The following is a 24,145-nucleotide window of genomic DNA, read 5'->3' as shown; positions in this document are numbered from 1 at the left end:
GCAGGGCGGAATCTGCAAAAAACAGCAGCAAATCTGATTTTCCGTGCTGGCAGCCACGGGAGCATCAAGCCTGGAGCCCCTGTGCCCCAGTGACATGGTCTGGGCATCGCCAGAGGTAGCGGCTCCTCTGCCTTTGCGATTTGCAGGACAAAATTTGGAGCGGTTGCACTCACACCTGCTTGTGTATCGCTGCTGGCTTAGAGAGCTGTGGGGATGGGGGGCTGACAGTAACGGACACTTGAAAAAAACCCAAACCCACAATCCCGTAATGGAGCATGAGGCATAATTTAATGATGTGTTCATAAAAATGTCATTACATCGGTTTTTGTTTTTAACCTTGGGCAAAATGGGGCTTGTGATAACATGGAACAAAGCTGAGAGAAGTAATACTTAGCAGTAAATAGCAGAGAATTCAAAGGCATAGCATTGAAGTTTAAAAGAATCAAATACTTTAACAAAATCCCTGGTTTATTGTAGAAACAACAGTAATTTTACAAGTAAAAAGTCATAACTGCCATTTTATTTTGTGCCACTGTAAGCAGACCACCAAGATATGAATTTTATTAAAAAATATTTGTGTTTGTTTCTATAGATAAATTTATTTTTTAATTTATTGTTTCCAAGGTTATCTGGCCTTTCATGTGGATGGCTTCAGAGAACATTTCAGGAGTAGGGTAAGAACCTAAGGCTTTTTGGTGTACTTACAGGCTTTCCTTATACAAGAAATGAACGGGATCAGTTGTTCAGGGGTGATGAAACTGGCAGTGTATTACGCCTTTAGCATAAAGAAAGCTCTAAACCTGTACATTTAAATGTTTTATGACTTGTGAGATTTACAGATGGAAAGTTTTGAATAAAAACACATGGAATAGTGTTTGTGGCCTTTTTAGGCATCTGAAATAACATTCTATTAATTTTCAGTGTCTTGTGCTTTTCAGTGATGGAAAGAATTCTCAGCAACACAAGTGAAAATTCTGTTTTTCACTCTTCCTCAAATGGGTAGATATGTCCTTAAATTAGCATTTTCATGTATTTAGGTATATTTATTGTCAATTTAGGACCCAAGCTGCTGTTTTATGCAAATTTCATATTAGTGCAGAACTGTTCCAACAAAGCTGCATTTTTGTGGCATTTTGATACTTTCACTTTAATGGATGTCCTGCTCTTTCAATGCTTGTTCATTGGTCAGAAATACAATCTCTATAATTCTCAATTTGAAGCTATAATCTCTATAATCCTTGTAAAGCAATTTGATGTGTGGCCTATTTTGAGGCTGTCCTGGTTATAATGGTAATGTATTTCAGTTTTCTAGCCTATATTCGTTTGATAAATAATTTAATTAATTTTTATATTTAATGTATCATTACGCTTCATTTAATTTTACACAGCATTTTTCATATAGTCTTAAGATTATATGTACTATGTATTTATACTATCTTAATAGTATAAATTCTCAGTTATACTATTTATAGAAAGTTATACAAAGTTTATATAATCATTTGATTATGTTGTTGCACTTGGTGGATGGTTGTATGAGTAATGCTGCTTTGAGAATACTAGGTTTGGAGAGATTGGTGTCTTTTGACTGTCTCTCCTTGCCATCTGTTTTCTGTTTCCAAGTTTAGAGTTTCTGCATGAACAGTACCCTTTTTGCTTGCAAAATGACTGCATCAAAATTGTCCTCCTCAGAAAGAAAGGAAGGTTTAAGAGTCATTCTGAGCAAGCATTAAGTTGTGGAAACTGAATCAGTGGTGTTAAGTCTGTGATTTTATAGCAGATCGGCTGTCAAGCAACCTTAAAGGAATAATATTTTATGGAAGTTAAAATTTATGAAAGACAATACTATTATTAGATTAAAAAAAACCCAGAAACACAAAACCCAAACACACCCAGAAGTTTATTTTTTAAAAATTTTTAGAGCTGCGTATGAGTACCTGAGGTAAAAGGAATGATAAAACAGCAAAAGAGGGAAGATGTAATGTAATGTTACAGGTGATGTGTGAAGTTAAATTTTGGTGCTTTCAAGTCTCTTAGATAGCTCCTCTTTAATGCTACAGTTGATTTATTTTTCCCCTCTTCCGAAGCAGAAAACTGGAGGAAATATCTTTTACCTTGCTTATCCAAACTTGTTTCAGACTTAGTCTTTAATAACAACTTACTGGAATGTGTAAACAGGTAAATGGGAGATGTCTAAACCCACAAGTTTCTGCTATAAGTCTCAGTCTTGTGATGTCTGGATGGTGGTGATGTCGTATAACAGATAAAGAGGGTAGTGGTGATTTGTTTTGGTTTTTTTGATTGCCAGACTGAAATCTTGCACTCTTCTTTTGCCTTTTTTTTGGTATCAACTAGGGGTGACACCAGCTTTATGATAAGGGTTTGCTCTGACATGTCCAAGAGAATTATGTAATGTGACAGATAATGCTGCTCAGATGAGTTCCACAAAATGAATCTGTGTTGACAGTTCTGTTGTACTAGTTATTGCCCTGCAAACTCCCACCATTTGTAAGCTTTCAGTGTAAAACTTGACTTCAGTTCTGGTAACATTTTGGGGACTTAATACAGTTTTTGCAAATGCACTTGCAGGAATGAAGTGGAAGTTAACTGAATTCTCTTGTGCTTTGCTGAGACGAAATGACATTCATGTTTGTGGTGAATGGAAGTCATGGCAACGTCTAACATGGGAGGGAAAGACTCGACTGGACCATGTGGCGTGACTCATTCAGACTGCAGCTCTTCTGCCTGCTTATGGCAGTGCTGGCTGTTGTGGTGCTGGTCCATAATTTTTTTCAGTTAGAGGTAAGTAGAGCCTGTTTCTTCTCCAAGATGGCTTGAGCAACATTATTAACTTTTGTATGTAAGGTTAGGGTTGTACCTGACTGACAGCATTTAGGCATAAATTGGAATCACAGAAAATTCATAGTGAAAGGGATGTCTGGAGGTATTTAATCCAGCACCTTCTCCAAAGGACTGACGTCAGGGTTAGCTTGGATTGCAACAGGGTATTTTCACTTTTGACAATATTCAAGGACACTCAGATTTCACAACCTACCCCGGCAGTCTGTTGCAAAGCTGCATCCCTCTTACAGGGAAGAATATGTGCCTTATGTGCAACAGGAAGTTGCCTCTTATCCTGTTGGAGTGTACTTTAGTTCCTCTGTAACTCCCCTGTAGGTTGTGAAAGACTGCAGTTAGATCCCCTCGGTCTTCTCCAGATTTAAAAAAAGAAGGTTTGGTTCCCTTAGTGTCATTCCAGTTCCCTAATCATCTCAGGGGTTCTTAATTGGTCTTGCCAGTTTTACTCTGGTGTGGGTTGTCAAAAAACCAGACACAATGTTCTAGGTCTGACTTCACCATGGTCAGGTTGAGGAGAACTATAACTTTGCTCAATCAGCTGATTAGGATCTTGTTAATTTCTTGCCACAATGCTGTGCTGCTGACACATGGTGAGTTTGCTGTCTCCTGGAATCCCTGCAGAGCTGTTAGCTGGCTTGTTCATCTCTGGCCTGTACTGATGCAATTTTTATTTGCCTTTCCCTTTTTCCCTCTGCTATGCCTGTCTTGCATATTTCTTCATTTTACTTATCACTTTAGTGCAGAGGTACTTTGAAACTGCTTAGTCAGTAACCCCAGATTAAAGTCAAGGTAGATGAGGATCTGTCTTTGGGAGCCCTGGAGGCTAACCCTGCCCATTGGCTGCCTGCCTGACTGGGCATTCCAGTGCTCTGCATTTGGTGGATGAACATTGTAATTCTTAGCCTAACACCTCCTTAAATTATAGCTGTCCTTTGTGCATGGGAGCCAGTCAGTAATTGCTTTATGCTTCTAAGTTGTGTATATGATGCTTGCAGAATCTTCCTGCCTCCTGGCTAGTGATGCCCAAATGAAATTATCCAAAAGAGGGGCTGTAAAACCCCCTCACCCCACAAAAAATACAGTTGAATTGGAAGAGGATCACATAAGGGTAAGGAAAATGTTTGAGAAGTCTAAAATCACAAGTGACTCAGGATCAATAACTGAAGAATGAACATTCATTACCTATTCCAGTACTAGTGGACACATTAAATAAAAACTGCAGATGCTGATTTTAAAGGAAGCAGGGATGTTCTTTCATGGATTGCAGAAAAGCTGCAGAAGTCCTTGCAGTAAGACTTTGTAGTTACTAAAAGCATATATTAAAAAAATCTGGATGAATGCACAGAAGAAAAATCCATTACCAGAGACTAGATCTTAAAGAGGTCTACCCTAGTGTTTAAGAAGTCTAAACCATAAAGTGCTAGAAACTGTGTTAAGTCTACAGGAGGAAATAGCACAACATATTTGGTCTGTTTTCTTTTCCCACACCTCTGCTGTTGGAAACTATTGGCAATCAAAATACTGTTTGATGGATTTTTGGTTCAAGTTAGCATGATCCATTTTGTGTTACATGGGAGGTAGCTCTTGTTTTTTCTTTCTGTGGTTTTATTTTGTTTTGGTTTTTGACCTGGGATGTTGCCTGAGGACTGCTGATATTTAGAATCTTAAACTGTTTTCTTTTCATTTGAAGATTACTTTTCTTTAAGAAAAGAGCTCTGGCAGTGCTTTGAGAGTGAAATGGAAAATGCGGGTTGGGTGCTCGCTCTGTGCTTTTTCGTGCCACTGTCCATGATAAGTGTCTTTGTGGCTTTGTTGCCCTTTACATATCTGCTATTCTAAACTCAGTTAAGTATTGTGTTGCTGGTAAATCTTTACGCTGTAACATGCAACTCTAACCTCTTCTGTTGTCTTGACTTTTCTGAATGGACCTGCTCCTGTATTTGTCTCTGTCTTGGCTCAGTTTCCCAGGCAGTCTAGTATAGGCATTTAGGCTGATTCTTTTCAGTCAGAGATCAAAGCCAGAAAAAAATCTTTCAAAGCTTTCACAGAATATCTGTAACCAAATCTGTTCAGGCTCTGGAAGGAGAGCTTATCGTTGGTTACTGTTGAGAATATGTTTGTAAATGCATCAGACATACTTCTCATCCCCAAATCACCCAACCTGGCTGGCTAAAGCTCAAATCTAAGGCAATTGTCAGCTACCCCCCACCTAGTCTCCCTTCTTTTTTGCTTTAGGGTTTTATACTTTTTCATGCTGGAATGTTTCCTCTTAATTTCTTAAGCTATTAATGATACCCTCTCAGCAGCCCTATCCATGTCAGAATTTTATTTTCCTTACCTTGTGTTTAAAAAAACCCCAAACAAACAAACATTTGATACCCAGCTCCTATTATTTACTTTGCTTTTTAGTATGGAATAACTACTCCCTTGAGGTCACATAGTTGATCATGTAGTACCAGAAGAAATGTGTTTTTATTTTATTATATTTTTTTTTCTGTGAACATAGCCAGACAGATAAAATGTACAATAATTTTTTGTGAAGTATTGGGATGTTGCCTAAACATCATGCCTTCAGGATACAGGAGAGTTTGTGTATTTGTACCAGTGGCCTTTAGAGTGACAGAACCACTTCAGGATTGGTTGTGAGCACTGTTTTATTTAAAAGCACCTAGAAGAGAGAGTGTATGGGGAGAGGGGAAGTTTCTTGCCAGGATGATGTATGAAATCAGACAGCTGAAACTGAACAAAAGAACTGTGTAACAAAGTTTTTATTTCTTGCTGCTAAATTGCAGGTGCCTACAAAAGATAACTTTATCTTATTCCAATTATTTCTGGAACATTTGACTGACAGGTGATGGCTTTTGAGGATTGGCTTTGACACTTAGAGTAGTTCAGCAGCCTCTCAGTGCTGTGAGATGGTAATGATAGAGAACTGATTTCATATCTGTCTTAGACAACAAATAAAGTACTTGGAGTGTAAAATCACTGAAAATGCGATGACTGATCTTTCAGGAATTGGTATTTGTTCAGTTTCAGATGTTGTCTGCTGGAACTTTTATTTCCCCACCATGCCTGTTGCCTGGGAATCTCCTGTGTTATTTCCTGCTCTAGTGACAGTGACTTAGGCAGGTTTGCAGCAGCTCTTTGGAATGTACCAGGCCAAGGCAGGAGTTAACAGTTGGTGGAAGATACTGGGCTTTGAGATGGAGTTCCACCTTTTCAGCAACAATTTCCATCAGCTACCTACATTATGGTGTTTAACTGAGGACAGGTGTTCATTGCAGATCTACCCAAGTACTCTGTGACTCCTTCTAGAATATCTTTGAGAGCATTATTGCCTGGGTTGATCTGTATGTTATATCTAATTTTTGCTTGGTTGGCAGTGAGAATGCCAAGAGCTGAGGAGATGGGCTGAAATTTCCATCAGTTATCTTAAAAATACAGCTTCCTTTTTTCCTTTTTATGACATCTCTAATGCAGGAACTGCTAGTGGATTTATTTGTGCTTTATTGACATGTAATCCCTTCTGTCCTGCCTGTGTTACTTGGCAGACATCCATTAAATTACTTTGTGGTCACATTTGGGTTCTGTCTAGCTTGAAAATGCAGGGAATTAAAAAAAAGTAATGATAGAAAAAAAAAACACAAAAGAGAAAAAATCAAACAAACTCCTCCTACACAAACAAAAACCCCTCAAACCCAACAAACAAATAAGTAAAGTCCCTTGGAAATTGCACTTAAAATACATGACACCTTGAATGGAGCATACCTGGAAATAAGCAAAGCAGGTGTTATCCAACATGGAGCCTGTAATGAACAGTAAAAGAATCTGTTTCATAAAGGAAGAGCACTCTTGAGAAATCCTCTTTATCTGTTTTTATAAAGGAATTTTATTTAGTTTTGGCTACTAACTACAGCAGAAAGCCCTCAGTTCTGCACAGTTTCAGTATGACAACACAGAGGAGCCAGAGAGATTTGGAAATGCCAGGAGAGAGTAGGAAACAGAGTGTGGACAAACTAAGTTAATTATTTGCCTCAGGGCAGGCCTTGCCTATCCATAGGGGGAGGAGAACTTAAGTACTTGTTTGGAGCTGAGCCTGGGAAACACTTAAGAAAGGAAGATGGTTTGGAAAGCTTTTCTATTCCAGTCAAGGATCTTTGGTATATTAATTGACTCTGGAGCTTTTTCTGCCTCTCCTGGCAAAGGTAATCTCTGCAATATTTTCTCCTGTGAGTAGCATACATGGTGTAGCTTATTTTGACACATAAGCTTACAGTTCTGCAACAAAATGGTCCTGGTTGGGCTTGAGAGAGGGCTGTAAGGATGAACAAGGATGTTGGAGAAAGAATGGTCCTTCAGGATGTTGAAGAAGCTCTGCTTTTACCTTCATGGAGCTTCCCCCTCAGGCTCTTTGAAGAGAGTTTGAGAAAATATTTGTGGTATGATCTGTTCTGTTTAATGGGTCATAACCTGGAGATGTTGAAGTAGCAGTGCTTGTCCTTGTTATCAGCTGCATACAAGTGAAGAGCTTTGGCCTTGTGCTCTGCTAAAAATCTGTGTAGCTGGACTGACTTGGAGATATTGAGCCACGTTCTGTTTTCTGAATGAGTTTGTTGGTTTGGGTGTTCTCTGCACCCTTTCCCACTGAAGGATATAGGTATGCCCCTGGAAAGACTTCAGAAAGCCTAGCTAGGCCAGAAATGGCATCTTCTACATCTCTGACAGAAAGACTGGGTTAAAAACCCAGAGGAAATTTATAGAAGATTAAAAATAGGGATATGTCAGTCTTTAAGCTGTCTTAGATAGCCATTTCTCTTCTTAATTTGAAAGGGTTTCTTTTCCCCATGTCCCCCAGCCTGAAGTACCAACCATTGAAGAACCAACTGAAAAATAGAAACTTTCTCTTGGGAACTTACACTGAAAACAGCAATTAATTATACATACATATTCTCCCTTTCCACCCCCCTTTAGGAAAATGCTTAAATATTTTTGCTGAGACATTGTTACCAGCTTATTGGATGCATCAAAATACATAGCTAACTTTTAAAAATATTTCCATACAGTATTTTCTCTGTGTATATATATATATATGTATGCATGAGCAAGTGAAGGGAAGAAGTTGTGAAGGTATCCAAAAATAGAAACTTGGCTTAATTCAAGAATGCATGTAGGCAAGATTTAAAGTAGAACTGTGCCTGAGTTTCACTCTCAGCTTTGGCTCAAATTTACTGGATTTATAAAAATAATGTGTGGCGTACATCTGCAGATTTGCTTGCTGTGGTGGAAAACAAAAATAATTATGAATTATCTCAGATGGCCTTCAGGGAAAATTTATTAAAACCTGGGTGGGAATATAAAACAGAAGCAAAAGCTTCCATTGTGATGTTAACATCTGGTGTATAGATGGGTATGTGTCAATTTACATTTTAGAGCTACAATGTAGCAATTCACAGGTTCAAGTTTTATAGTTAATTTGGATATCAAACAAAGAAGATTTTGTGTATCCATCCTACATCCTAATGTACTCATCCTCTTACTCTTAAGCTGATCAAAACCAGCTTCTTATGTTACAGACTTCAAAAGCCTATCTGTTTCTATTGCTTGTCAGGTTTACCTCTCTTCTAAAAAATATGTTGAATCTCAGGGTGGTTCAAATGATTTTAATACACTGGTGATATTTCCATGGACTAAAAAAGGTATATAACAATGAATAAGGCTTTAATATGAGTGCTGTGACTTTTAGTACATTGATGAGCAGTTAGTTATGGAGGAAGTAAATGGGAAACACTGGGGTATTGGTAAGTACAATGATATTTTAAAAGATTTAAAATAATGTAGTTTGAATTTTTTAGCAATCTTTCAAATCTAAACTACTATATCATCTGATGCTATGTGAATGGTATAATTTTAATCTTTGTTTGAAAAACAATTTTCCTTCTTTATGAAATAGAAGTATGGATAAGTTCTACTATATATACCTGATAATTAATTGCTCATTAACTGCTGAGTTTGTGTGTATTTGAAGGGTATGTTTGGATTTGCTGATGAGAAGTCTCATGGGTAGCTCTGGAGTCTTAGGCTGTGCTATTTTTAAAATTGTCCTAATACAAACCTGCAAAATTATGTGATGTCATAAAGAAGGTGGTATCTGCAGTCATTTGCATGAAAATACAGTTTTGGACACTGATGTCAAGTTGCAGCAGAAGCCCCCTCTCTTAGTCTAGCATTGTATTTAACTATTTTCATTTTTAAACTCTTGTGTGGATTAGGGGATTCTTTGCTTGCTTTTTGTTTGGTGCTAGAAACAGCTGTATATAGATTTTAAAATCTTATAAATAAACAAACAGGTTTTTTGCCTGTTTAGTCCTAGCTTGTCCTACACTATTCTACTTGCCAACTGGCTCATGAATTCATTGTCCCAGAAGGCTTGGGCTTTTGTTCTTTTATTTCTTTCAATGTGCACATTACAGGGAAACATGCATTTCAGATAATTAGCCAAGGAGTGGTGTGAGTGTGACCAGATAAATGACTGCAGCTGCTACATGCAGCAGACTTCTCTGGAAGGCGTGTGCAGGGGGTGCCTCGGCTTCATCGGCAGCGCAGCATCTCAAAGAAACCCTATTTCCTTGCATTACATTGGGCAGCTATCAGACCTCATGGTGCTCCAAGGCTAAAATGTTACTGCAGAAGAAAGTAAAACACGAGTTATAACTTAATCATCCAACCTTTTTTTTCACATGGCTGATATTTAGAGAATATACTGGTAGCTGAAATACTGCCATACATTGGATGCGATCTATTTAAATGCTTGTTTGCCAAAGCAGGGTAACCACAGGTTGCCCACCTGTTTCCTTAGAAATCCCATGATCAAAGTAATAGATTTGAGTCTTCTAGTGAAGTTGCTTCATTTGGTCAGCTTCAAAGCTGTGTAAAGCAAAGCCCAGTTCTTGGGATCATTTGCTGACAAAGCATCCATTATTCACCGTGTTTCATTTCATAGCACAGCTTCAGGTAATCTTTTTCTCCCCAGCACCTGGATGATGACACAGTTTCAGGATCGAATTGGATAACAGAAAACAATGTCCAGCATTCTCTGTCACAGACAACCAAAACTACCAGGAAGCCTTACTGTGGGTACGCGCAGCAGATCTTGTCCAAAAGGGAACAAGCGGAGGAGGAATCGTTGCTTGCTGCAATACAGTGGCCAAAGCCCCCTGATGGCAAAATCGCCTTTGCACAAAGCACTGATCCCACACACAGTGACTTTGTGATTGTGACACCCAGCAGGTTCTTCAAGGTGGGTGACCAGTTAGAGGTACTCGTTCGTATGAAGGATTTCCAAGGAAAACCCAAGCAGTATGGTGGAGACTATTTACAGGCACGAATTCACTCTCCTGTGCTGAAAGCTGGAGCAGCAGGAAGGGTTGTAGATTGCCATAATGGCCGTTACAAAGTCTTCTTTACCTTGCTTTGGCCAGGAGAGGTCAAAGTTTCTGTGTCACTTGTCCATCCGAGTGAAGCAGTCCAAGTCCTCCTGCGTTTACGAGAGGAAAGGCCGGACAGAGTCTATTTCAAAAGCTCTTTCAAGTCTGGGAGGTATTCAGAAACTACAGAGTGCAACGTTTGCTTGCCTGGAGGTCTCCCAGTCTGTAACTTCACAGATCTCTACACGGGTGAGCCATGGTTCTGTTACAAGCCTCGAAAGCTGTCCTGTGCCAGCCGAATCAGCCATGCCAAAGGTGGATATCTGAAAGGTCTTCTGACACAAGAGGAAAGCCTCTTTTTCCAAAGGTTTGTATGTTGTTGAATTTATATATACTCAGTCAAGTTGTTTTGTTTGGGTTTTTTTTGTACAAACTTTAGCCTGTTGCTTAAATATGACACATTGCCTTAGAGGAGGAGTGTATCTGCAGGACCAGGTGTTTGATGTTAGTTGTTGAATAGTCTGTTCCCCTCCATTCAGCTGTGCAAGAATCTTAGACAGCAATCTTAAAGAAACTTGGCATGTAGTTCTCTTTCTGTGCTTTGAATTCAACCCTACTGAATTTTACAAGAGCATGCTGTCTAAATCTCGTGGTGGTTTGGGGGACTGTTTTCTTCTTTTCTGTTTCCATACCTACACTTGCAATATCAATAACAATGCTTTGAGAAGTATTTTTGGCCAAATCTAAACTACCTAAAAAGGGCCTGTGTTTTAGGCTTATTTTTACAGAAATTAGCAACTGATTTTGTCCTCATTAAAAGTCATCTTAAATGTGATGCAGTGTGTTCCTCGTTGCTCAGTATGACTTTCAAATCTTAGAAACAGTTTTAAGTCAGTCATAAAGAAAACACCTGGTAGAACAAATTGCTGAGCAATACCCATGCAAGTGGAAATGATCTGTGCATGCTATTTCAAGTGTCAAACGAAATTAGTTTCACAGTCATATTTTATGTCTGCATTCAGCATTTTAAAAAAACTCAAACCATCTCTTAGTGCCTGGGTAGGTGTGACAGAACTGCTTCTGTATGAAATGGCACAGCTGAATTTAGATAAAGTTAGTTACTGTGTAGTTTCAGAGTTGTAGTTGTAGGCTACTGCCTTGCTCTCCAACAAATGTGTTGAAGGAAAGTCTTTTGGCAGTATGTTCACTTGAGGCCTAAATTGGGAAAGATTTTGGAGTAGCGGCTCCAAATAGTTTAATTAGGAAAGCATGTGTGCATGGTTATAACCAAGACCAGGAATAAAAGTAAGCACCAGTGTAATTTATTTTGGCTCTTCCTTATCAATTTTGTAAGTGGGTCTTTTGGCTTTCTGTGTCTCTGGTAGTTCACCTGTAAAATGTAGCTTATATTTATTGGTGATGTTTCCATATGGGAATGGGAAAGGTCTTTTTCTTGGTTTTGTTTTGATTGTTTATTTGTTTGTTTCATTCGGCTCTGAAATCCTTTACCAAAGGGGCTTACAGAAATTCCAAATAATTTATTTCTTAAATGGTGGAAAAAAATAAATAGACAAGGATTCTCTTCAAAACAGTAGCAAAAGACAGAACAAGAGCTTAGTATTAATGAGCTGGGAGCTGTTGCTGCTGCCACGTACCCTTGGTTTGTCACCACACGTTCTGCAATCTGGGAACATCTTTGTGGCTAATCCCCAAAAGCTTCTTGCACACCTCTGATTGCTTGATGGCTTTATTGAGATTTGTGTCAGTGCAAGTGTGCACAAGAGTTGTGTCAGTGCCATGAAATTTTGAATTTGGATTCGGAATAGTGATGGTGGTCTTGAGGAAGTTAATGTGGAATGAATTCAGCTATAGGAAGTAGGCTAAACTTAGAGTAAAAAATTCATAGTACTGTGTGCTTATTTGAAGTGAATTAAGAAAAAAAATGAGATTAATATTACCTTTGAATTTTACAGTAAATTTTACAACTGTTGCTGTGTTCATTTTTTGTTCAAGTGACGTGAATATCAAAAGGCCGATACTCTCCAGTGGACCTGATTCAGTCATTGTAAAGCCCAAGGCATTTACAGGTAAAGTGAGCTGCAAAAGATTCTTGTTTGTAATTCATAATTAAATTTATAGAAAGGAAAACAGGCATCAAATAATAACAATTCATTTGTTTTCTTAGTATGGCGTAAAAATCAATATCAGATTTGCACTGAGACAATGAAGGCTTTTGGGTGTTAACTGTAATACAAGTTCAGAAATAATGAAAATTTTTTTCTAAAATTACATACATAAATGGAATTTTTAGCAAAAGTAAATCAAAAGAAGAGTGAAGTTTGTTCTCTTGCCAAAAATGTCTTTTTTTTCCCCTAGCATTTACTCACACTAAAATGTCTTAGAGTAACTGCTTACCAAACTCTCAATCTAATGAAAACAGCTGTGTGGTGTTTCTAAATTTCTTTCTTTGTTAAGGATGTTGTCTAACAGATTTTGATAACTTGCATTCAGGTATTACTATAATTTGTGTTACCACAGGATGTCAGAACCTACAGTTCTGGACCAGAACTTAATTATTCTGTGCCTTTCTAAGAACAGAGCAAAGACAGTCTGTACTAAAATAAACTTAGAGGTTTTATCTCATTCATATCCAAATGCAAGCTCTTTATGCTTCTAAAAAGTCTGCACAAAATGTGATACACAGAGAATTATTTCTTAAATGAAAAGTTTTAATATTTTTTTTCATAAGGTTATAGGAGACTTTTAAGGTAGAGTTACTGACCTGACTAATAGTCTGAACAGAAAGCAACTTAAAGCATTTCTTGCTTTAAGTTTTACAGTTCTGCTACTAGGCTAGCAGCATTTTACCTCCTGCCCCTTTTCTTTCTCTAGGTCCTTTAGGTGATGTGTTTTTGCTGCTTTTTCAATCTTGTATATTGCCTGACAGAAACGGCTGCAAATTCAAAATTTGATTGTCACCCTTCTTCCAGGAGCTATGAATGATCAAAACCTGCCTACATGTCCTGAGGATTAATGCTGGGTTAAAAATGGTTGATAGGAATAGCACATTTCCTCAGGGAAATTCCTTCCATGTACAGCAGTCTCTGAATAAATAAACTGAACTCTTTGGTATGATGCTTGTGAATGTGGGGATTTGCTAGGATTGATGGTACACACAAACTCATTGTTCTGCTGTTGTTCTTTTTGTACATGTTTTTTTGTGGGGTTGTAAATGTAGATCAAGTTTTAAAATTTTTCTGAAATACAAGTTTTTATTTCTATGCTTGGTTTATAACTTCATATTGGAGCTTTTACTCTCTTTTATAGAATCTCAAAGTAAAGGCTTGCTGAATTTCTGAATTCTGGGCCAAAACTGGTACAACACTATGCACAGACTTGAAATGCTGATTTACTGTGGGGCACCCAAAAGTTGGTTTAGTACCATTGTTACATATATATATGTGTGTGTATGTGTAGACAAAGCGTCCATTTAAAAGGCAAAAAATGGAATTGCTTTTACATCAAACCTTAGAATCAAACAAACTCAAGTTGTGAATTCACATTATGAATTAGTCTTTAACTGCATGACCATGTGAAGGCTTTTTTTTCCCTTTCTCTGTGGGATTCCTGTATATAAATATTGGATGAGTCTACATTATTAGTTGGGATTTTTTTTCTTCCTTCATTGTCCCTGCTGTCAGATTTAAAGAATCATCCAGAGATAAAATTTTCTGATGGCTTTTTTCTGTGGTAATTGTGATTATATTATTTGTGTTACGTAAACATAATAGTAGTTTGTTTTTTACAGTGTGCCTGTGAGGTCTAAGGAGGTTAACATCCTCTAACCTCTAAGGTTAACATCTACTAATGCAACATGCAGAGGATATTGAATAGAAAAAGAGCAATAAAAAATGCTTGTTAGGAAAGATGTTTATGGTTGGCTCTATCTGTGTTATAATGAAGCATCTATCAGAGGATGCTTTTGGGCCCTGGAATTCCAGTGCTTGTACTTTTACATCATTAGAACAGTCCCTGGCATGATTTTGGCCATGGCAATGTGTGCTTTATCAAACAGCTGTAAGTTATGACAGGGCATGGACTGCTCTTAGCAGTCTCCACACCAAGGTGAGTAGAATTGTTTAAACAGCTGGAAGTGTCTGCTCCATGCAGCTGGTGTTTGTGCTGGGGAAGATCTCCCTGCTTGTTCAGCTGAGGTATTTGAATATACAAGTGGCAAAGGAGGAACTTGAAACAACCTCAGGGAAGTTTGATATCACTCTGCTTACTAAGAGAAATATGGCAATATTTGGCTGACATAACCAGGAAATGCAGTTTCTCTTCCTGTAATCTCCTCTAATCCTGATACCTTTGTTTGAAAGGTATCGCTCAACTTCTGCAAGTTAAAAAGGCATCCTATGGAACAGAGCTTCCCTGGTGTGTAGTTGCTCCTCAGGCAGTAAATGGGGAGGGGGCTAGATAGCAGAGAGAAAGTATAAAATCCATGGAATTAGAGACTCTCATAATTATCATAGTCAAATGGCACATATAACGTTTTTGGTCGTAGCTTTAATTCTGGCATTTTTGGGGTTTGGAGGCCTTATGGTTCAGACTTCACTCTTCCACAGGAGGAGTTTTTTGCGGGTTTGTTTTGGTTTGTTTGGGGTTTTTGGTGGGTTCGTGTTGGGTTTTTTGTACGTTTCCCTGAGTGTTACCGGGTTGTCCCGTGGGGTCGGTGTCCCCGCCGAGCAGCGCTGCCGTGCGCAGGCCGGGCGCTGGAGGGCAGCAGTGCCCTGCGGCACGGAGCCGCCGCGCTGGGATCCGCGCCGGGACGGGGAAGATGCTCCGCTGGTCTCCCTGCCTCCACTCCTCTCTGCCTGGACTAACACCCACCATTGAGCACTTCTAGCTCAGGGTGAAAGGCGTCAGATACTTTTTTACATTAGCGGTAGAGATACTGTTTAATTTAAATCAAATTAGGCTATATTCGGCCACCCAGCTCTTGTCAGCAGTCACTGACTATTTGTCCAAGAAGATTATGGAGGCTGCTTTTGTTGCATGTTAATTTCAAGGGATTTTTCTCTTCCAGATTCGAGCAGTATGGACAGAGCTGAAGATCCCACAGCTTCCCCTTCTGGTTATTATTATGAAGACCAGTGGAGGTCCAGAACACACTGGATCCATAATTTTAACAAATCAGATGATATAACTGAGTGCTTACAAGGAAAAGTAATCCACTTGTTTGGAGACTCTACAATAAGGCAGTGGTTTGAATATCTGACAACTTTTGTTCCAGGTAATTTTTTTTTTGGCTTTGTCCTTAAAGACCTTTGCAAAGCTTTATTTCTCACATCTCAGACACAGAGCTGATTTTACTAAGTGACAGGGACAAAACAAAGGAAGAGGAAAGACAGAACCTCATCAGAAGCCGTGACAGTTAGTCAAATGTTTGAGCAGACACTGTAAACCTTGTAAATGGGGCCACCAGATATCTGCAAAGTTTTCCTTGTAACAGGACTGCTGCTGTGGCTGTGAGTTAAGGTGGCCCTCCTGGGAGTCACGGCAGGAGGTCACTTGGGTTGCCTTTTTAAAGCATTACAGCATCCCAGTCACAGGAGAGATTTTGGAATGAAGTAAAAAATGACCTCCATTACTGTTCATAGGTTTTTGGGCCCTTTTCCTTATTTAAGTTACTTAAATAGCAATAGCAGAATTTCAGTACCCACTTAAATAGTCCTGCCTCCCTCATCCCTTTCCCCTGAAGCACTTCAGTTGTGTTGGAATACAGACTTTGAGCCCCCTTAATTCCTACAACTTGAAGTAATCTTTAAATTTAATGGAGTCCTAAGGTTGCTAGAAGGGTTCTGGTGAACCCTGGATTCAGAGGGCAATAATGACTATTTGGAAAATTTCTTTTTTACAAGAGAGAAGGAAATAGTTTGGGAAGCTTGGAAAAGGCATTGACAGCCTTATGAAGGCCAAATGTGCTGTCCTGCAGATTTCAACACCCATAAACTCGAGTCAACACCCATAAAGTTGAGTCATAAACTCGACTCTGAAAAATTATATTTACCTTGGGTTTAATTTTAGAGTTCTTAGAATTATGTTCAGATTTCGTTATCTTCTCCTGCGGTTGCCCTGGGGTCCAAGCATCTTGTTGATAGTTTGAAGTTCTTGTGCCATCTTTCAGTAACGCTTGCTCTTGGCCTTTCAGATCTAGTGGAATTTAACCTGGGGAGTCCTAAGAACGTGGGCCCTTTCATGTCTGTGGACCTGAAGCACAACATCCTGCTGAAGTTCCGCTGCCACGGGCCACCCATCCGCTTCTCGACGGTGTTCAGCAGCGAGCTGCGCTACATCGCCAACGAGCTCAACGGCATCGTGGGTGGCAGGAACACCGTCATAGCCATAACCATCTGGTCCCACTTCAGCACCTTCCCCGTGGAAGTGTACATCCGGCGGCTCAGGAACATCCGCAGAGCCGTTATTCAGCTGCTGGACCGCAGCCCCAAGACTTTAATCGTCATCAGAACCGCCAATGTTCAGGAGCTTGGGCCAGAAGTGAGCCTCTTCAACAGTGATTGGTATTCCTTTCAGCTTGATTCTGTCATGAGGAAAATGTTCTCAGGAATTGCTGTGCACTTTGTGGATGCTTGGGAGATGTCTGTGGCTCATTACTTGCCACATAACCTGCACCCTAATGAAATAATTGTTAAGAATCAAATAGATGCGTTTTTATCTTATGTGTGCCCTCTGCAAACTTAGCACAAATGGGTATCCCTTTGTCGTCTTTTGCTGCAGCTGAAGTACAGTTGCTCTTTTGAGCTATGGAATGATGCTGGATGATATGGAGGAAGTCTGGGTATTGTACTTGCATGTAGTGTAAGTAGGGTGGCCTTAACTCTGGGTAGCTGTGAAGGGTGGTAAAGAGGAGTTGACTGTTCAGGCCATATCATTGTGCAAGGTTGATTCCTTCAAGCTTATCATTCATACCTGAGATTATTAGAGAGCACCTTAAATTAAATTGGCAGGATTCAATAAGAAACTGTTTGGGTTATTAGCTTTACTAGTTGTCTGCACTGTACACCTAATTTAATCCATATGACACTGATTCTGTTGCCAGGGTCTCGTTGCTCAGAACAGTGTGTGAAACCTGGGAAGGACTTTGGCAATGGTCTTTCTCTCAGCATTCCAGAGCTTAAGGGATGTCTCTTCCAGTTGAGTGTCAGAGAAGCACAGTGTCTGTTCTTGTTTCAAAGTCCTTATTAGAAACATGAAGGGAGTGTACCAAAGTCACCAATAAGGAAGCACAACCACAATATCTGTAGAATTTAGGCATGGAGAATTTGCTGAAATTTATTTGAGCACACTAGTTAGGCACCTTTGTTGTTTACAGTTGGCTGCTAAATAGTCAAATAGCCAGTATTTTAGTTTTCCTTACTGTACTACTAAATTTCTTTTGAGCTGTGATACACTGTCTACTTCTTGATTTATCAGTAATGAGAATATGTGTGTTTTATGACCTCAGTGAAAACACAGTCTCAGGCAGTTTCTGCAAGTTCAAGTTGCAGGTTCGCCTACTTGAAGCTTAAAGCACTTGCCAATGAAAGTGTTTCATTTGCCAGTGAAGGTGTTTCCCTTCCCTGTGAGCTAAGGCTGTTCCATTATGCTCCTGCAAAGCCGGGCAGCTGACAGTGGCTCTGGTTCGTCCTTCATGCGCCGTGTCTGCACAGGGAGCCCAAGTGACCCGAGTGCCCTGGTGTACTTTGGCAGTGGTGGTCAAAGCCACGCTGTGAGTCCTCTTCAGGGTCTGGCAGTTCTGTCATTTATTCATGAGCTTGACTGCTGCCAGTCTGAAAGGTGGAAAGCCCCGCACCCAAAAGCCAAGTGTGCCCAGGGTTGCCTTCATACAGCTGCTTGGCCCAGACCCAGGTTTGCTGGGGTGATAGCTGGTGGCTCTCCAGCCTCCTGGCCTGGCATTTACTGCTGCTTATTTGATTGAGTCTGTCTGCAGTTTTAACTAGAAGCGCTTTGAAAACAGTTATTAAATTCCACTCCCAAATTAAACAGCAGAGGAGTATTCCACGTTGTCTTATTTTTGGTCCCACTCAGGCCAAAGCCAATCTTCACTGTCAATCACAATCTTCACTGGCTTATGTGTCAAAACAAAGTTGAATCTTTGTGAGCAAACTGAGAAGATTAATAAGGCAAATTGACAGGTTGCACGGAGTGAAATAATTGAAATATCTTTATGTTAGAAAAGTTTTACCCTTTGTTAAGTTTGCTGCTCTCTTAAGGAAGTTTGTACTTTTATTGCCTGAGCCCCAAGAGAGGTAATGCTACCAGCTACAGCAACAGTGTTTCTGGTTGTGTTCATTTTAAAGGGCAACTGAGAAGTGTTTTAAAAACAAATATAAATTATTTTAGCATGTAAAAGGAGTCAGTACCACTCATCTATAAACTTACCAATTTAAAAACATTTAAACATGTCTGGAGGAATTGTGTACACTGAAATAGCACCTATTCTTAGCTTTTCAAATCAGAATTAAAGAGGTCCGATTTGCTGGTTCCTACTGACAACTGCCTCACATAGCCTCTGCCCATACATTAGCTTTAGGTAACTATTTCTTACTTTAATATGGTAGTGGCAATTTATCCTCTGCCAAAAAAGAGGCCACACCAATTCAGGTCTGGGAAAGTAAACTACCACAATGGAAAATGACCTTTCATCTTTTTCAGGTGTGATTTTTAAAATAGGTAAACACTTTCATCCTGAATATCAACTCTATCCTAATAATGCTCATGGAAATAGGACTTCAGACTTTCACTTTGAAGGAAACTACTTATTTGTGGACTAACCATTAGGTTTAACTCATAAAGCCATATTGTGTGTGAAAATGTTGTGGCTGCATGTGTCTTCTCTGGGTGTTGTAGTGCTTGCCACTGCTCCTCAACAGCAGCTTTATATCACTGTTAGCTACCAAGCATAGAGAGAGGAAGCAAAGGTGTCTAATTGCCTTCTGGTAGAACCTCATCCTTTAGATTAATTAGATTAAATTTTTAATAACAGATAAACTATTGGTAGTGAACTTCAGGGAAATTGCCAGTTGATTTGGAATGAGGATCAAGATTTCATTTCTTTGGGCTCTGAAATAGACAGGGAGGAGAAATGAAGAAACTGAGGGTTTACCCGTGTTTGGGGCACACTGTGCTTTTAGATGTCATTCTGGTGATCTATGAATGATTTTTCATTTCTATTCTCATCTTGTTACCATTGCACCAGTTGTGTATGTACAGTATATGCAAACATAGAAGCAATAAAATATTTTAAAATCTGTTTCTTTAAACTTCTAAATGGACTTTAATAGGGACTTAGGTTAAGAGGTTGGTTATTTTTGAAGTTACTTAATGTGAAACAGGACCGGAAAGGAATTTCTCAGCATCTATTAAGTGTCTTCCTCGACACATAAAAAGGTTTTTCAAAGCCCTGTCTTCCTGTTCATTTAATTTTCTTCCATTGAAAGGAAGAAATACTATTGTTTTTGCTATTTTCATTCTTGTACTGAAGATCACTTTGATTATTAATCTTTCAATACAGCTATTTTGTTACTTTTTAATTACTTTGTTCAAAATCCAGCTCTCTCAAATTCCAGTGGGAAAAAACCTACTTTTATTGTGTTTATTAGAAGATTCCAGAGTAATTTATTTATAAAATAAGTAAACTCCATTTTATGTATATTAGTGTTGCACTGTAATATTTTGAGAATCCTTTTTCTCATATATATCTTCTTAGGCTGATTTCTTCCTTCTAGGAATTTAATAAAAACATTCGTTGAATTGTTGATGAGAAGGGAGGATAGAAAGCAAACATTTCCCCTTTTTCAAGTTTTCAGTTGCTTCTAATTTCATCTGCAATGCAGCACTGCTTCATGAGATTTAAATCACCAATTTTCATTGTTTTACTTGTTAGAGGTAAGCAATTAAAAATGGGAACTTTGCTTACCACAAGTGTCTGTACAACTTTTTATGTACTACAGGTGACAATTTCATGTGTACATGACAAAAATGAAGGTTTGAAGTTGTCTTCTGGAAGGGTGGAGGATACTGGGATTTTACTTTGGTTCTGTTGCAGAAGTGGGGGTTAAAACATTCTTCCATTCATGACAGTTTAAGTAACAGCAAAAAGCTCCAGTCACAGATGTGTATTTCATTTATAAAGCTCTTACTCCTTAAGTCCAGATCATTTAATGTATATTTAAACTGTTTGGAAGGCTCTTACTCTCTGTTGGGAGCAGTGAAGAACTCTGTGTGTTAGAGAAGAACTTGTTTTCAAAGAACTTGTTTTTTTCTAATGTATGTATGTTATTGTAACGCTTACAATATGCAGAAGGCTCTACTGTCTTATTTCCTGATGTGATCAGAAAAACAATTTTAATAGCCAAAAATCTCAAAGAAGGAAAGGTTCCTAATAAAGAGGACAAGTTTACTTGAACTATTTAATTTGATTTAGTCTCAGTTTATCTTGTTTGCCATAACCCCACCTCCTTTATATTTCTATAGCTGCATAGTAGTTCCCTTGGATTTACCTATTACATTTTGTACTTTGTGTTGGGTAGGAGTTTCACATTATGGTTTATAGATTAAATTCACTCTAAGTGGGTTGTTTTTTTGTTTTTTTTTTTTTGGTGATTTGTATTTGGAGAGGAGTGATCTGTGCCTGACATGAGACCTAGCACTGAGGCACACTGATGTTTCCCTCTGTTGGTGTATCAGGCCTGACATATAACAAAAGCTTGTACATAATCTAGGCTCTCTTCTTTGAGGGCTTTTACAGCCCAGCTGACCCACAGGAAATCCTTAAGCCACTTCATTTAAGAAAAACAGGCTGAAGAGCAGATGCAGCGTGGTCAGTGCTTCTCTATGTCATGAACAGCTTTTACTTAAGTAATGGAAGAAAAATTGAGGAGAGATGCGTCCTGTGAGTCAGTTTGAGTGTTCAAGGGCTGTAGGGCATCCTACGCTGGCGGGCTGTGCATCCACTGCCCCGTGAGCCCAAGGGCTGTGTTTGCAGGGTCATGGGGAGAGGGAGAGAGTGGCTGCCTGGCACAGACTGGGAGTCTCTGGGATGGCCTAAGGGTGGAGGATTTGGGGGATGTCTACTGGTTTGCCTTGGAGCTAGCCTGCAGCCAGGGTTCACAGGTGGGAAAGTAGTAAGCAGGGTGCAATGCCCTTTGTGCTGGTTCCTGACGTATATAGCCAAAAATAGCCTGTTTGACCAGTAAAAATCCCTGAATGACAAAATCCTGCAAGTTAGGAGAGAGTGCTGAGGCAGCATTGCCAAGTGTTTGTTCCGTTTTTCTGTTCCCCTCGCGTTCCATGGTGACTGCTGAAGAGGACAGGGCAGGGACTAGGGCCAGGGGTGTGATCTGGGTGCTGCTTGCATTCCTCCAAAGCACAGAGCTGGAGCCATGCCCCAGCCTGCTCTCACCAGTGCCACCTGACAGCCCCGAGGGACAGGGCAAAGGCAAAGCAGATTATTCCCAGCATTTGGCTCTGGAAACTGTAGTGAAGCGTGCTGCCATCATGTCCAACCTACCTCAGCCTTCACTCAGCCCAAAATGAACGAGAGAGGCTGCAAAGCACGAGCTGCTTTTCAGTGTGGAGTTAGATCAGGCCCTAGGCCTCCTCAGAGGGGAAGTGAGAGGGGGGAGTAGGACAGAGAGGGGAAGCAAAAAAGTAGGATGCAGTTAAGGAAAAACAACATGCAAAGGTCTTGCTCTGTGACACCAAGGAGAGGAAGAAGGTCAGGGATTTGGTCATGTGGAGGTTTCCAAAGGCAATACCAATTGCATGGGACAGACCCACCCCTCTGAGGTAGCACACTGAATGTACATAGAAGCTCCACATGCCTTAAAAAAGGAACATTCTTCCCACCCAGGCTGCTCACCCACCTCTTCCTCTATGCCCTCCTGACAGCGATGACACAGCAATCACGTTAGGTACATTTCCAAACTCTGCTCCCAGTTGGTTTGAAGCCATGTATATTGTGTTCTCACATGACTGTAGATGTGACAGATATCATAGCTGGGGAACTTTTTAAAAGAAACCCAAAGCATTTATAATCAAGATAAGGAGGAGTGCACAGGCAGGTTTTCATCATGTGTTAAATGCCCTTCAGAGGCTGTGGTGACTCAGAGGAGGCATGTAACTTGCCTGAGATGGCATAGGTTGCTTGGCAGGGCAGGGGCCTGAGCCTCATTCATCAGACACAGGGACAGGAGGCTCACCAGGGCTGGCAAAAAGCCGAAACAACACGGCTTCTGATCAGGTTGGAATGGGGCTTCTTGTGTTCATCCCATGGTTTAGCCCTGCATCCCCAGTTTGCAGCATATAAGGTAACTCCTAACATTAGCTGTTCTGTTTACAGTGCAAGATCAATGTATTTGAAATCAGGGAAATGTTTTATTATGTACCTGAATCTGGATCTTTAAGTCTTCCTAAATAGTTAATTCAGCCAGATCTGAACTCTCTTGTAAGGGAAGGTAGCTTGTACCTGGGCAGTGACTCTCTAAAATCCTGTCCCAGTTACTGTGCCCTCCTTCACTGTTGGTGTTACTAGCCTCTTGTGGGCATATTCAGAAGCCTTCTGGGGTAACTCAAGCTGGTCTGCTCTGTGAGTCTGTTGTGGTGAATTGTACGGGAGCTTCTCTGCTTGTAAGGGGAAAGAGGGATTTTGTGGGGGAATGTTAGAGAATTAAGTGTATGAGTTACTTTCTGTGAGCCCCAGATGCAGAATGAACACGTCATTAAACCTAAGTGAAAGTGAAACGTGCCCTCCCCCACATCCTGACTGTCAGCTGGTGTGGGCTTAATAGATTAGTCCTTAATGAATGTGGCCAGAAGAGGGCTTTGAGGCAGTGAAAAAGAGGCTGGGACGACTCTCAAATGAAAAACATAAGCCACAACACATTCGTCTTGGTTGTGGTTTGTTTTCTAACTCCTGTGTAGTTTGTGTTTTGAAAACAAGTGTCACAAACACCACTGAATGAGGCTTTTTATTTAAAGCTTGTTTGAGAGTGAAATCAGTTGATGACATAGATTTGCTAGCTCTTAGATTGAAGACTATCCTTCAGAGGATGATTCTTTTCCCCCAAAATATTCTTTGAAATCTAATTTTTTTTTCCTAAGCCACAAAAGTATTAAGAGGAGTAAACTTTACTGGGATAGAATACTACATCTCAAGTTAGTTCTGTGTGCAACATAGAAAATTAGGCAATGTCTGTGGTCTGAGAGCAAGTCATGCTGTGGCAGTCAGTGTTCTCTGGGTCAGCCATCCATTCAACATTTTGTCCAGCCCCTCCAATTTTTACTCTCTCCTTCCCTGGTGATTTCTGAAAATAGGTATGTGCTTTTCACCCTGGGCCCTTGTGCTTGGGCCCTCTGAAGGCACCTATTGTTTTTTGGTTCAGTTTGGTGTAGATCTGTCCCCTTTGCCTCTAGATCTCTGCTGCAGGCTGTTTGCAACGACCAGGATTAATTATGTGCCAGGAACTATTCACCTACTGCGCTGTGGCAGCTCACTCTGAAGGATCTCCCAGAAGAGCTTCCAGGTGGGACATGCCTGTGGGAGTGCAGTAGGTGAGAGCCATGGCCCAAGGACCCGCAGTGAAAGAACCATGACAAATTACAAGGATTTTCCCCTCTTGCCATCCTGCACTCAGTTCTTTCCACTCCTTCCTACCCTTCAGTTTTTCCTGAGCTGGGTGAGTCATGCTTTCCAGTTCTGCCTGCCCTCTTTTCTGAGTCAGCTTCTCTCAGGGAATTGTAGCTTGCTCTTGGCAAGGCAGCTATTTCTGTCTCTAGCTGTT

At 40.0% G+C, this 24,145-nt stretch overlaps 1 protein-coding gene across 3 annotated transcripts; it reads left to right on the top strand.

Moving 5' to 3' along the window:
* The first annotated feature begins 6 nt into the window (after positions 1 to 6).
* NXPE3 (neurexophilin and PC-esterase domain family member 3) lies at positions 7 to 19,275 on the top strand. Of its 3 annotated transcripts, none has more exons than XM_017731846.1 (7): positions 7 to 115; positions 625 to 674; positions 2,630 to 2,799; positions 9,887 to 10,647; positions 12,294 to 12,367; positions 15,367 to 15,573; positions 16,492 to 19,275. In XM_017731846.1, exons 3-7 carry the CDS (start codon positions 2,707 to 2,709, stop codon positions 17,040 to 17,042), a joined length of 1,686 nt encoding a protein of 561 aa, XP_017587335.1. In that variant the 5' UTR covers positions 7 to 115; positions 625 to 674; positions 2,630 to 2,706; the 3' UTR covers positions 17,043 to 19,275. The 3 variants fall into 3 exon arrangements, with proteins under 3 accessions (XP_017587335.1, XP_017587334.1, XP_008629940.1); XM_017731845.1 differs by having other exon boundaries at positions 2,587 to 2,799; XM_008631718.2 differs by having other exon boundaries at positions 7 to 674; positions 2,587 to 2,799.
* The last annotated feature ends 4,870 nt before the right edge of the window (positions 19,276 to 24,145 follow it).

This window comes from Corvus brachyrhynchos, unplaced genomic scaffold, assembly GCF_000691975.1.
Source record: "Corvus brachyrhynchos isolate BGI_N302 unplaced genomic scaffold, ASM69197v1 scaffold3, whole genome shotgun sequence".
Lineage (NCBI taxonomy): Eukaryota > Metazoa > Chordata > Aves > Passeriformes > Corvidae > Corvus > Corvus brachyrhynchos.
This window is presented reverse-complemented; position numbering and strand designations above follow the sequence as displayed.

Excerpts from the sequence above, each read along its gene's own strand:
- NXPE3 (XM_017731846.1), top strand. The coding sequence starts at position 2,707 with ATGTGGCGTGACTCATTCAGACTGCAGCTCTTCTGCCTGCTTATGGCA. Across the intron at positions 2,800-9,886 it reads ATAATTTTTTTCAGTTAGAG|CACCTGGATGATGACACAGT; the intron begins GTAAGTAGAGCC and ends TTTTCTCCCCAG. Across the intron at positions 12,368-15,366 it reads AAAGCCCAAGGCATTTACAG|ATTCGAGCAGTATGGACAGA; the intron begins GTAAAGTGAGCT and ends TTTCTCTTCCAG.